Source organism: Limulus polyphemus, unplaced genomic scaffold, assembly GCF_000517525.1.
Source record: "Limulus polyphemus unplaced genomic scaffold, Limulus_polyphemus-2.1.2 Scaffold193, whole genome shotgun sequence".
Taxonomy (NCBI): Eukaryota; Metazoa; Arthropoda; class Merostomata; order Xiphosura; family Limulidae; genus Limulus; species Limulus polyphemus.
In genome coordinates this window covers 788,190-800,836 of record NW_013665803.1, presented here as the reverse complement: position 1 = coordinate 800,836, position 12,647 = coordinate 788,190, and the positions used below count along the sequence as shown (strand labels likewise).

The window sequence follows — 12,647 nt, the reverse complement described above, 5'->3', positions numbered from 1 at the left end:
ATATATATATATATATATATATATATATATATATATATAAGAAGATGAATTAATGCTTTTATCACTGACAAGAACCATAAATAAAGTAATATAAATATGAGGACTATTTTTTCTGATTTAAATGTTTTGGATTTTCCATCAGAAGAATCTGATTTCTTTTCTGTAAAACTTGTTTTATTGGTTTAAAAAGTTTAAACAATAACTTTTAACTTGTTTTACAGATCACCTCCAAGGCGTCGGTCACCAATTAGAAGACGGTCACGTACAAGATCAAGAACTAGGTCTCCAGCTCGTAGAAGACGTGTTGAAAGGTCAAGTTCCAGCTCTTCTCGTTAGCCAATACATTCAATATGAGAGTTTATGTAGAATGCTTAGGTCTATGTCTTATAAGTTGCCCAAACCACAGTTTTGTGTTTATAGTAGGATTTTGAATTGATGGCTAAATAAAGTGACTTTTTTTGTATGATGTATTCATTAGTTTCTTGCTAAATAATTGTAACCAGTTTCTAAAACACTTAAAGTAAAGACATACAAAAAATTAATAATTCAATACTATCTATCACCACAGCAATTGAGTAAAGATCCACGAAGGGATACAGAAAATTAGATTATTATAATTTACATCAGTCCGTAAGTAGGTAAAATTACAATATATATATAATTTTGAATGATTGCGTAAAAAAGTAATTCAGAAAATGCATTTTGCAAAGATCCATCCATCTTCTTGTAAGCTGTTCTTCTCTGTAGCTTTAGTTTTTAAAATAACTACTTAGAAATTGATAATTCCGATTATTTATTAAGAAGTTCTATTGTTACATTGGTCTATTTCACTTGTTACATTACATAGATAAAGATTACATTTGCAATTGTTTGTTGAACACAATTAAAATATCAGTGATACATAATGATAATGCTAAACACAAATGTGTTTTATCATTAAGTTACATTTTCTGAAATATGAGTTGATTATCAGTGACACTATAGGAAGAAGCAATTATCTCAAAAACATTAATGGTTATGTAGATTTAGTGAGAGGTCACAGGTCCGTGGCAGGAAAATTCAATTGGTCATTCCTTTTCATGACAAAGCTTAATGCAGATTCCTTGGAATAATAGTGAGGAACTGCAGTAAACCTCAGTGGCTGACAAAAAATAGAGAAAGGAATATAAAATGTAAAAATACTTGAGAAACATTTGGATAAAAAGTTATAATATTGTAGAAGAATATTATATAGTTACAGAAAACTTAAGTGACAGTAACATAAGAAAAACTGTAAGTTGAAGATACTGCTTTAAAATTACTTTCTCTTTGCTTTTGTTATTAAAATGTTTATTTAATAAAATGATTGAATATTTTAGCCTAAAATTAAATGTGCAATCTTAATATAATAACAGCTTTATCTTGCATATTATTCAAATTTAAATTTTTTTATTGCTATTCACATTTTTGATTTTATGTACCATGAAATAAAAATGTCATCAGACACAGACAGATAATGACAATTGTAAAAATCTCTATTGGTAATACAAAAATCACCAGTGCATCACCAATATATAGGAATAGTGTAAATACTGTCTATCAGTATTTGGAATAGAAAAATAACTAGCTGTGGTACAGTTATGGCCTGGCAGAACACAACAAATGGTCAATCTATAATTTTTGACATACACTAGGTTAGGAATTTGTATAATTTTTTTTTCTTTCTGAAGCCCACAAATTGAGCCTTATTAGTCACAGCAGCTCACTGTTGAACAGATCTATATTTGTATTATGTTTAAAATTTTTTAATTATTACAACATATATACTTTAAGCTTAATTGAAAAGTATGATAGCTTTATAAGATATAAGAAGCATTTTTGTCGAACCCTGGCATTTCATCATCAAAACACGGGAACATCTTGTACACTTCTTGTAGTTTTATCAGTTCCATGATTACTCGATTTGAGTAACCTTCATAATGTGGTACCAGCAAGCTATTTGAAAAAATTGAAAATGGAAATTTTACAGTTGAAGTCTTAATGGGAAAAATTACAGAGAACTACTCACAAAATGAAGAACAAAATGGTTGGATTAGAAAAGAAACTCAATAATCCAAATGCTTGTGGACTTTTCTTCAGAGGTAAATTGCAAAATGAAAAAATAATCTTTCTGAAATTGCTTGGGTTACTAAGTTTCCTCTCTGCTCTGCTTCTATCTTTTTTTCTGTTGTTCATGCATGCTTTTGAATATCAGGAGTAACAAAATGATTTAGTATTTAATGATTATTTAGTTTTCATAATAAAAGGGTTAAAAGTTAATTATTTTAAAAGAGATAGTTATGACAAATTTTGTTACATAACTCTGTACGAGTCATACGTTGTGTATGCAGTTTAATTGTTGTGCTAGGTTTTTGCAGTACTGTTGACATCATCTTACTCAAAGCTTCTAAGTTTTTCTATTTATGTGAATATTGAAGTTAAAGTAAGGTAGTGAAAGTGAAGTTAGACTGCATGATTGTTAATTTAGTTGTAACTGGCAATATCTAAAGTGGTATTGTAACAACAGAGATAAATAAGAATAATTTGTCTTGTTAAAGGGTGTTCTAAAGTAATTGAATCAGCCTGTGTGGACTTTTGATGTAAAAATGAATTACTTAAAGCTCTGGATACAACTGTGGTAATCCATGGGGTAACGTAAGTGAACTCATCACTGATTGCATTCTAATAAAAGAAGAGAGAAGAAATAATTCATTTTGTTAATGGGTTCTAAAGTAATTGAACCAGCCTGTGTGGACTTTTGACAAAAAGGTGAATTATTTAAAGCTCTAGATTCAACTGTGGTAAACAATAGTATAAAAAGTTTTTGTACATATGTTTGACTTGTTTTGAATATATTATTTTAAAACAAGTGAATTGTGTGCTGTCTGTTTATTGCCAACAAATCACAGACACTTATTGTAAAAGAATTATATAAAACCTGACATTGGTGAGCCAGCCAGGATTATACAGTGGAAAATGGTAATAGAAGAAGACGAGAACGACAGTTTAAGTAGGCCCATGTATGCACAACTGTAGTGGTGGCGAAAATAGTGTGAAGATTACAGTCATGCTATATAACCATGTCAACAGATTTTGATAAATGGATAGAACGAGGTGAGTGTCTTGGGCTCAAAGATGGCAAACTCAGAGAGTTTGTTAAACAACAATAAGAACTAGAGAGAGAGGAGGAGAGACAGAGAAGAGAGGAAGAAAGACTAAAAGAAGAAAAGGAAATAGAGAGAGAAATAATAAGAATACAAATTGAGAAAGAAGAAAAAGGAGAGAGAGAAGAGACTAGAAATACAGAGAATAAGAGCACAAATTGAGATCACCATGTTACCCAACAGAAAGAGGATAGACCCGAAAATGGAATCAGGGCCATTCAACCCAAGTTGCCCAAATCTGATGAACAGAAAGATGACATGGATTATTTTCTGGAGAGATATGAAAGATTTGCCCAAAGTCAAAACTGGGACAAAGGTAACTGGGCCGTCTGTCTCAGCCCACTTGTCATAGGAAAAGGCGTACAAGTATATGCAGGCATGACATCAGAAGATGCAATGGACTATGACAAGTTAAAAGTGGCCTTGCTGAAATGTATGAACTTACTGAAGAATGTTTCATCGGATGTTCAGAGAAGTCAAACTTGGCACTGGAGAAACTGTATTTCAGTTTGTGGCACGTCTATAGCGATACTTCACAAGATGAACTGACATGACTGAGTGTGAAAATAGTTTTGAGGGACTGGCAGTTCTACTAATACGTGAACAGTTCATGATCACATGCTCAACTGACAAGTCACTGTTTCTAAAGGAGAGAGCATCAAAAGATGTGGATAAGATGATCAAGCTGTCAGAACAGTATATGGAAGTACATGGAAGTATAACTTGCAAGTCCATGTATAACCAGGGGTAGCTGACAATAAACAGGATACCACCAAAGGTGACAAGAAGAGATGATATATTAAGTTATAAGATAGGGCACATTGCAAAGGAGCACAAGTCCATCACCAGTGAGCAACAGCAGAAACCTCAGCATAAAGCAGCTGGAGCTACCTACAAAGATGGTGCTGGTAAGAAACAAGAAAAGAGTGACTATCACCATGGATGCTGGTGCTAGAAGAAACAGATTCAAGACATCACGTCAGATGGTCAGCTCAAGTTAGCAAATGGGTCAACAAAGCCAGTGGTGATTGGAGCATGTGACAAACTTTGATAGGTGCCAAGAAATGACAACATGCCAGTAGGCGAAGGTTATGTTGGGTACTTGTATGAAACTAAATCTTGTTAGACCTTTTTCCAATTTGCCATTGCAGTTTTTTGATTGTTTAGTTATACATTAGGCTTCTTATGTTGTGTGAAGAAGCAGAAATATTAATTCACCCATTTTGAGTGATTAATATTTCTCCCAAGTTGATATTCTGTGTGCATAAAATCTATCAATGCTGGGTTCGGGTGTGATGTAGTTATTAGTGTGCCAGGTTGTGGATGAGGAGGATATACAAGATTTGAGCCCTGGATATGCCACTGAATACACTCCATACATTCAGTTGTGGACATATTATAAAAGTGAAAGCCAGTATCACTATTTTGGTAAGATTAACTACATAGGTGGTGGGTGTTGCTGATTGGTTTCTATCCCACTGGTCAGCAGTTCTAAATTAGGGGTGGTTATGTCTGAAGTTTGGGGTTTCTACCTGACTATGTAGCTCATGTGTTGCATAAGGTGCTGTACAGGTTTAGAGTTTTAAATATCTATATTCATGTTACCCAACTGAAAAAATAAAAAATATATAGAAGCTGTGATTCATACAGCATCAGTAACTGTTATTGTTAAAGGAAAATTAGAAGCTGATAAAACTGGCATATCTAATATATTTGACCTATTCATGATTGTAAATCAATAATGACAAATACCACTGCTTATAACCTGTTGTTATAAATTAGATGGTGTTTAGTGTTGGTCTCTGCCTGTTTAGTCCTGTACTTGTCTAATCTTTACAGTGTTCCTTGGAAATCAAATTTATCATTGAGTAGCCTTCACAAGTTTCTAAGTATATGAATTAGAACCTTCTCTAAAACAAGTTTCTACAACAAGGAATCTCTGTTTACCACAGTTTTATATCTTTGGAATATTTTAAAGGATATCATATTAGTGTATCCATTCTTTGTTGTGTAAATTATAACTACAAAATACAAGTGTTATGTAAGTACCTTGTCCTTAATGCTTTGTACTGAGCCTCCATCTTGATCCTTGGATGACAGTGACGAATTTTCATAAGATGCTATAACTTGTTCACCCCAAGACATGAGTCTAGCAATCATTCCTGGCGTCAGTGATTTACTGGTTATCTTCATCTTTGTTTCATATTCTTCTAGAAGTTGCAAAATCAAGATCAAGCCAAGGGATACTTCTCTGAAACATATTATTTATGGTTAAATTTCTACAGAAAAAAAAATATGTAGTTATTTACTGTACTAAGTATGTTAATTTTCTGTTTATTCATTTGTTATTTAGAATTATAACTGAAACTTTTATGGCTTTTGAGGAAGCATAATTGGAAGAAATCAGTTGTTGATTTCAGTCCTAATTGGAGTAGTGATCTCATATTAAGACTTAAGAACAGTAAACACAGACAGAAATGTAAATGTACTTCCTAATATTCTGGTTAAAAGACTGATGACATGTCTGATTGAACTGCTGTGTTATGTTTCTACAGAGATTGGATATGAGTATGTCATGTCTGTTGAACTGATATGTATATCTGTTTCTATGGAAATGGCAATGGCTCAGCTGTATGTCTGAGAGCTTATAATGCAAAACATTGGGTTTTGATACTCAAGGGGAGTGCAGAATAGATAGCCCTTTATGTATCTTTAGGCTTAATAATAAACATACTTTACACATTGGATATAAGTGTGTCATGTTTATAGAACGGCTAGGTATGTCTTATCTTTACAGAGACTGGATTTAAGTACATCATGCCTTTTGACTGCTCTGTATGTTTGTCTTTACAGGGACAGGATTTAAGTACATCGTGTCATTTGACTGCTTTGTATGTCTGTCGTTACAGAGACAGGATTTAAGTACGTCACGTATGTTAGCTACTGAATGCAAATATGTCTGTCTTTCCATCTGCTGTGTAATCTCTACAGAAATTGGATGGAAGTATGTTATGTACAGCAAAAATTTACTATAAATTGCAACATGTCGTGTTCAGTATATGTTTAACGAATTTATTAATGCAGGGGTTCTGCTAATGACGGCATTTTGAAATCTTGTTTAGGGCGACGAAGTCGGCCCTGTTTATTCAGTTCTACCTAGATGAGCACTATCTATCTTATCACACACACACACACTCTATTTTTATGTAGAGATAAAATAACAGTTATGATAAGTTAATATCTAAAGATAAGATAACGTAACTCTACAACACCTAATTACTTTGATCACGTGCCCCTATCCTTGTTAAAAGTGGGGAGGGCAAAAGTAAGGAAGAATTGGCGAGCAAATGGGGCGAAAAACTTTTGCTAAAAATAGTCAAAGTGGGATAGCACGTGCCCCTTCTGCCTCCTTGGTTTAAGCGCCTATGCGTTCGATAATAAAACAAATCTAGACAACTAGAATAAAGGACAGAAATATTCTCGTTCTTCCAAAATATTAAATCATAAAAATCAGTGATACTTGTATATAAATCGACGAAATGATGAAAACAAAAACTTTTTATTTTATATTTTTGTTTTTAATACATGTTTTTTTACCTTTCAATCCTGTTTGGACTTGTTTGATCCTGTTCTATCTTCTTTGCTTTGTCTAGAATTTCCAAGATTACTGGTTTCTTTCTCCGAAGGTTTAAAATTTTTTGATGACTGAGTTCTTCACCCACTTGTTCTATCCCACGGTCGTCGTCTTAAACAAACAAATGGTTTTGTTAAACTACTAATAACGAGATGTACAGACAAATAGGAAAGTGGATGAAGGGCTAGCCGATGGATAGATAGATAGCCAAATGTTTAGAATAACTCAACTACTCTGTGTCAAACTCAGAACCAAATCATCTCATGTTAGATAAAAAAACAAAAAAAAAAAACAGGCTTGGTGCTACAGATTTTTAATGTAAAAGTAGCGATACCGTAACAGTTTTAACAAAAAGGAAACAGTAAAATCTATCTAGAATTTTCAAAACAATAAATATTCACCGTATTAAGTACTGTACGAAACTGAAAAAAGAAAGCGTTTTATATTAAGAAACAGACATAGCAGTTATGCCTTCTCTTGATCACAGAGATAAGGTATTTTTAATAATAAAATATGTTAAAGTTGATATAATTTGTAAGAAGATGAACTGTAAAAAAAATTAAATCTGTAATAATACTCGGAACATGTTCACCTACCAAATTTTTTGTCTCCACGATCCCTTGAGAAGAACAACTAGGGGATATGATAAAAAGTTCACTGTTGTTAATCATGCAAGAACAAACTGAGTGAGATAGAACAGATTCTCATGGATAGATGGTTCATGTTAATACAACCGTGTTTGAGAAATGCACACTACTTAAACCCTCTTCGAAAGAAAAATATTATTCAATAAATGTAAGTTAAAAACGTCACTGTAAAATGTAAATTTTAACTCACTGTTTTTAAATAGTTGTGAATCAAATTATTTAACTGAAAAATATAAGTTCACAATTACTATTGTATACGTATTGAAACTCGCATAACAGTTTTAAAGGGTCTGAATTTAATATCGTAAAATTAAATTAAAGGTAATAAAAAAATAAAAATAAAAGCAGCTCACAATTATCAATCTTACTTAATAAAAATTATGCTACACGCTTAAAACTCGTGAAACTAGTAAACAGAATTAAGATTATTTCAACACCAACTTTGGACTACTCTTTATCAAGGAAGATTGGGAGTGACCGATACACCATAACGTATTCACGCCTGATAGAAAGAGCACATACAGAAGGATTCGATCCAGCGACCAGAAGATTGAGAATTGAATGTCCTAACCATCAGACCAAAATAAGCTGTATGGCTTAAGTTAATAAACAGATCTTTAAAGATACTGTTTCAAAGCAGAAAACAGCTTATGTCTGCGGACGTATAATGCTAGAAACCGGGTTTCGATACCCATGGTGGGCAGAGCACACATAGCCGTTTGTGTAGCTTTATGCTTAATAACAAACAACAGCTTATGAAAGATATCACAAGATCGACCGGCCTTTCTAATAGGTGGTCACTTTAGAAGTTTACAAATTATACAACATCCTATTGATTTGAGGAAGCGTGACGAATTTCAGTATTGTATAAATTGATATTTTTGTCACGAGAGCAATGAAATCTCGGTAACAAGTAAGCTACAGTGCAACCTTCGCATTCGCTATTCCACCTGAAAGTAGCAGGTTGACACATATCTCTGTTACACGAATTTTTATAGATGTCGTACATACAATTAATATATATATATATAAAATCTTCGTAATAAGAGACTAGTTCTACATGAAAATTTTTTCATACGAAAAATCAAAATGGTCTCATGATTAAAGAGCATATTATAATAAGTACTATTCAAATTGTTACGTGCTTAAGGAGTATATTAAAGTAAATACTAGTTAACATTGTCAACCTATTTATAGGTAATTTTAATTGTTTCTTTAATATCGCCTTTCCTTATGTTATCATCAGTTTGCGAAATACAAACTAATTTTTTTTTTGTCTATGATCCATGTCACTAAAGTGATCGAATACGTAGGGTGGGGGTGGAAATGGTCTTTTAAATTGTTATGAAATTTTCATCTAGTTTTTCTAATATAAAATAATACAGCAAGAACTACTCCCACAAGTTTGGAGATAGCAGGAATAAGCCTGGCAGGTGGACTCGGGGGTTTCATTATCTATATGGCGCAAACCCTTAACCAAGAGAAACTAAAACACGTTTGGAAGATCACTCAGACATGATGGAGATCTAGGTGTAGGTTTCCAGGGTCGTTAAACTCGAATCTGACAAGCTAACTGGACCACACTTGGCACGTGCTCAAGTTCCACGGGTGGAGGACTTAATGGGATATATTTTCTGGTATGGACTCCTACTTTCTTGGGGTAGGTATAGAAGTAATTGAGAATAACAGAGGAGTTTGGTCGCTATATTGAAGCTCCTGTAAATCCTTTGGACCTCTTAGTGCGCTGCGGATATTATATTCTAGAAATTATCAATAATTTCAAATGAATAAATTTATTATATTTTGTTGATATAATCACAATAATTTCCTGTACTAATTTTTATTACCGTAATATTACTTTTTTTTTGCAATTTCTAAAATTCGCTTTTTACAACTTAACCATTGTCTGACAACATCTCTGATGATGTATTTTTGTTTGTTTAAGCAACTTTACCCCTTTTACTACGTGAACTTGTAAAATATTTGACTGATGATGTTCACTTTGTGAAGTCGGATAGGTTGCAGTCGATAAATGAAATTTAATTTCTATCGATCTGGATCTGGAAAACGAATAAATACCTTACGATTACCAAGAATTCTTGACAATCTTGAGGAAGTAATTCTGTAAAAGAATAAAAAATAGTATTTATAAAAATGATCAAATTACTTCTTACAATATAGCCGTTAGCTTTAAAAGACGCAAGACTGAAGAAAATAGTGTGATTTTGAGGCAACATTGGAATTACTTTGAAGTGTTCTCTAACGGTTTCGTGTGTACTTTGGAATCACTGACCATTTACAGTAAGCTTCATCAGTGGTTAAATTTAAATTTTGAAAGAGCTTTGTGTTGTAATCAACTTTATAGTTGCACGATGTATCATATCGTGGTCCAATCACTAGACCAGGAAAGGTAATGTCTTTAATCCTCAAGAGGTAGAACGCCACTTCGAAACGTTTCGCCACAATTTAACTCGTCATCCTCATCTTCTGAAAATTTGGGAGGTTAGAGAATGTCAAAATAATAATTAATTGTTCAGTCACTCCTGTGGGCTTGCGTTCGTAGCTTTAGAAAAATTCTAGGTTCGGTTGAAAATAATAGATATTTGTTATTAATATAAGAAAGAATATAGGTGCAATTAAATCAAAGAAAGATATAACTAATTTATCAGATAATAGTAAAAATACAATCTTTTTTATATTATGTATACGTTCTAACTTTTAATCTATCCTGATTATATGAATTGAATTTACAGATAGCCCAATGTGAAACAAACAAAAAGTTATTCTGGTTTATTGGTTTTAGAAAATATCATTCAACGTCAGCAACTCTCGACAACACCCAAGCAAAAGATAACGATAAAGTCTTGTGCGCAAACATACACAACGAAAGAATGAGATAAGAAATTTTATAATACGTCCCTATTTTACAATACCTGATGCTTATTTGTGTAAAGGTCAGTAAACACCGAATAAGGCATGAAACTATCAAAAGTGTTTCAAAATATTTCCCACGATGCCTCAAATGAACAACATTTTTCTCAGGTTTGCACCTTTTCCTTTAATATACATTTACCTTTCTTATACTGTTGGATAGCTTATTATACTTTTCCATATTCTGTGATATTTAGAGGTTGAAACAAAACATACTTTAAAACACCATGAACATTGCACAGTTAAAACAACTGAATTGATTATTTTGCATTTGCACCGAATAAACAATGCATTAGCTTCAAGTAAATAGACAGATGGATTTGCTGGTCATACAAATGAAATAGTTTTATTTTAATATACTTTTATTATATACGTTAGATTTCTATATATACAGCAAACAATTATGGAAAATTACAAGACTGTTATAAAGTTTAAGTAATAATTTGTAGACGCAGCGTTTATGGCGTACGAAATTAGAAATTAACGAGATTCTAAGGCTATCAAACATAATACTCGCCTTCTTCGAAAAACAAGGAAAACCACCACTGCAATGGATGCAAGGGAAACGATCACGGTGAGAACTATAATCACGACGCCGTTTCTACTTGAGCGTTTCGCGCTCGTTTCGTCTTTATCTGCAATAGTTCAGGATATACACCATAAGTTACGAAGTGTAGAACATTGTTTGTATTAACTTTGGTTTGAAGATCGAACTTTCATTTAGTTTATAGTATATTTTCGTGACTTTAGTGAATAAAGAATAAATAAAAACAATGTAGAATAGCAATGTTTAAACATTTGATCATTTTTAATATTACACAAAGCTTTTATTATTTTATTTACATATGATGGGTTTCACCCTCTGTGGTTGTCAGAAGTTACTCTAGCGCCCCTATGTGCAAAGGGTGCCGCCTTAGGGTTACGTAATATACCTCCGCCTGGGTTTACGCAACTGTTACGTAATATGCCAAGTTTTATGTAATAGACAACAGATGGCGATGACGTCCACTAAGTGGAACCAAACACCAGAGAGCGCGGCTATCCTAGGGAAGGGTGATATCATAGATCGATACCAGAAGGCCTGTTACTATAGGCGGACGGTGTTACTAAGGTTTAGAGGTAGATGCTGCTACTATAGCTATACTATGTTACTAAGGTTCGATAGATGGATACTGTTACTATAGGTGGATGTTGTTACTAAGGTTTCTTTAGATAGAAGGTTTTATTAGGTGGTTATGTGTGTTTTACTTAGGCGGATAGTACTGTAGAATTGCATATAGATTTCAACTTGTGTTTATGATTTTTATTTATATACTACACGTGTTTCACAAAGGCAGATAGTGTTTCTATAGGTGGATAGTGTTATTAAAATTCTATAGGCAGATGGTCTTACTATGCATATTGTGTGTGTCTTATAAAGGTGTATGCTGTTACTAAGGTCCAACAGTATTAATAGGTGGATGATGTTATTAAGGTTTTTTATATGCATTGTGTTACTAAGGCCAAATTGTTTTTCAACCTGTCTCAACATGTTATCAATGTCTAATTTTAATTATATGTCTTATGAGAGTTACTTTATAGTTTTCACCTACATATATTTTACAAAGGCTGACAGATTCAATGTAAAACTATTATTTTTATTGGTTTAAAGTAATAAAAGTGTTCCTGACAAAATATTGTAATGCCCATTTATATATTTAATTGTATTACAAAGGCTCCTAGTGTTTATATAGGCGGGTGGTCTTAATAAGGTTATATATATATACATCGTGTTACTGTGATGAAAATTGTTTTTAAACATATTGTTGCGTCATCGAGATCACGTGACTATTCTTACGCCCTCTACTTTCTAGAACTATCTTGTACTTTGGCGAATGCTCTAGCATTTACTAGATATAGGGTAGTCTGGTATATAAAAGAGGGTGACAACGTGACGGGAAGGTAATGTGTGTGTACCTAGTGAGTAATTGAACTGCAGTCAGAAGTATAGTTGACGTTCGTTGATATAGCGTTTGTTTTAGCGTGATTGTTGAAAATAAGTGTATCGTAAAGTTGTATTCGGAAAGAATAAACCAGTTTTATTAAGTAAGGACTTGTGTCGCTAAAGTTTCGTCGGAACGAAGTTACGGAAAGTTAATTAACAAACGAAGACGTAACAAATTGGTGTCAGAGAGTGGGATAAAAAAAAGGAAAAGAAACAAGAAGAAAGATTACAGAAGTGGCAAAAAACCTACAACAGTGGCAGCTCGAACA

General features: G+C 32.9%; 2 protein-coding genes across 5 annotated transcripts in view; one reads left to right on the top strand and one right to left on the bottom strand.

Annotated features, from left to right (window-relative positions):
* Window positions 1-463, top strand: part of LOC106478251 (RNA-binding protein with serine-rich domain 1-A-like) — a 26,612-nt gene extending 26,149 nt beyond the window's left edge. For all 4 annotated transcript variants that reach the window (XM_013938780.2, XM_013938781.2, XM_022381812.1 and 1 more), the window contains one exon: window positions 222-463. In XM_013938780.2, the coding sequence (XP_013794234.1) occupies window positions 222-336 (115 nt within the window). In that variant the 3' untranslated portion in view covers window positions 337-463. The remainder of the gene's footprint in view (window positions 1-221) is intronic.
* Window positions 464-776: 313 nt separating this feature from the next.
* The window catches only part of LOC106478246, a 33,118-nt gene continuing 21,247 nt past the window's right edge, over window positions 777-12,647 (bottom strand). The window contains exons 4-9 of the mRNA XM_013938774.2: window positions 10,912-11,029; window positions 9,543-9,585; window positions 7,413-7,449; window positions 6,780-6,927; window positions 5,232-5,433; window positions 777-1,141 (exon numbers count right to left, since the gene is read on the bottom strand). Coding sequence (XP_013794228.1) covers window positions 1,037-1,141; window positions 5,232-5,433; window positions 6,780-6,927; window positions 7,413-7,449; window positions 9,543-9,585; window positions 10,912-11,029 — 653 coding nt within the window. The 3' untranslated portion in view covers window positions 777-1,036. The remainder of the gene's footprint in view (window positions 1,142-5,231; window positions 5,434-6,779; window positions 6,928-7,412; window positions 7,450-9,542; window positions 9,586-10,911; window positions 11,030-12,647) is intronic.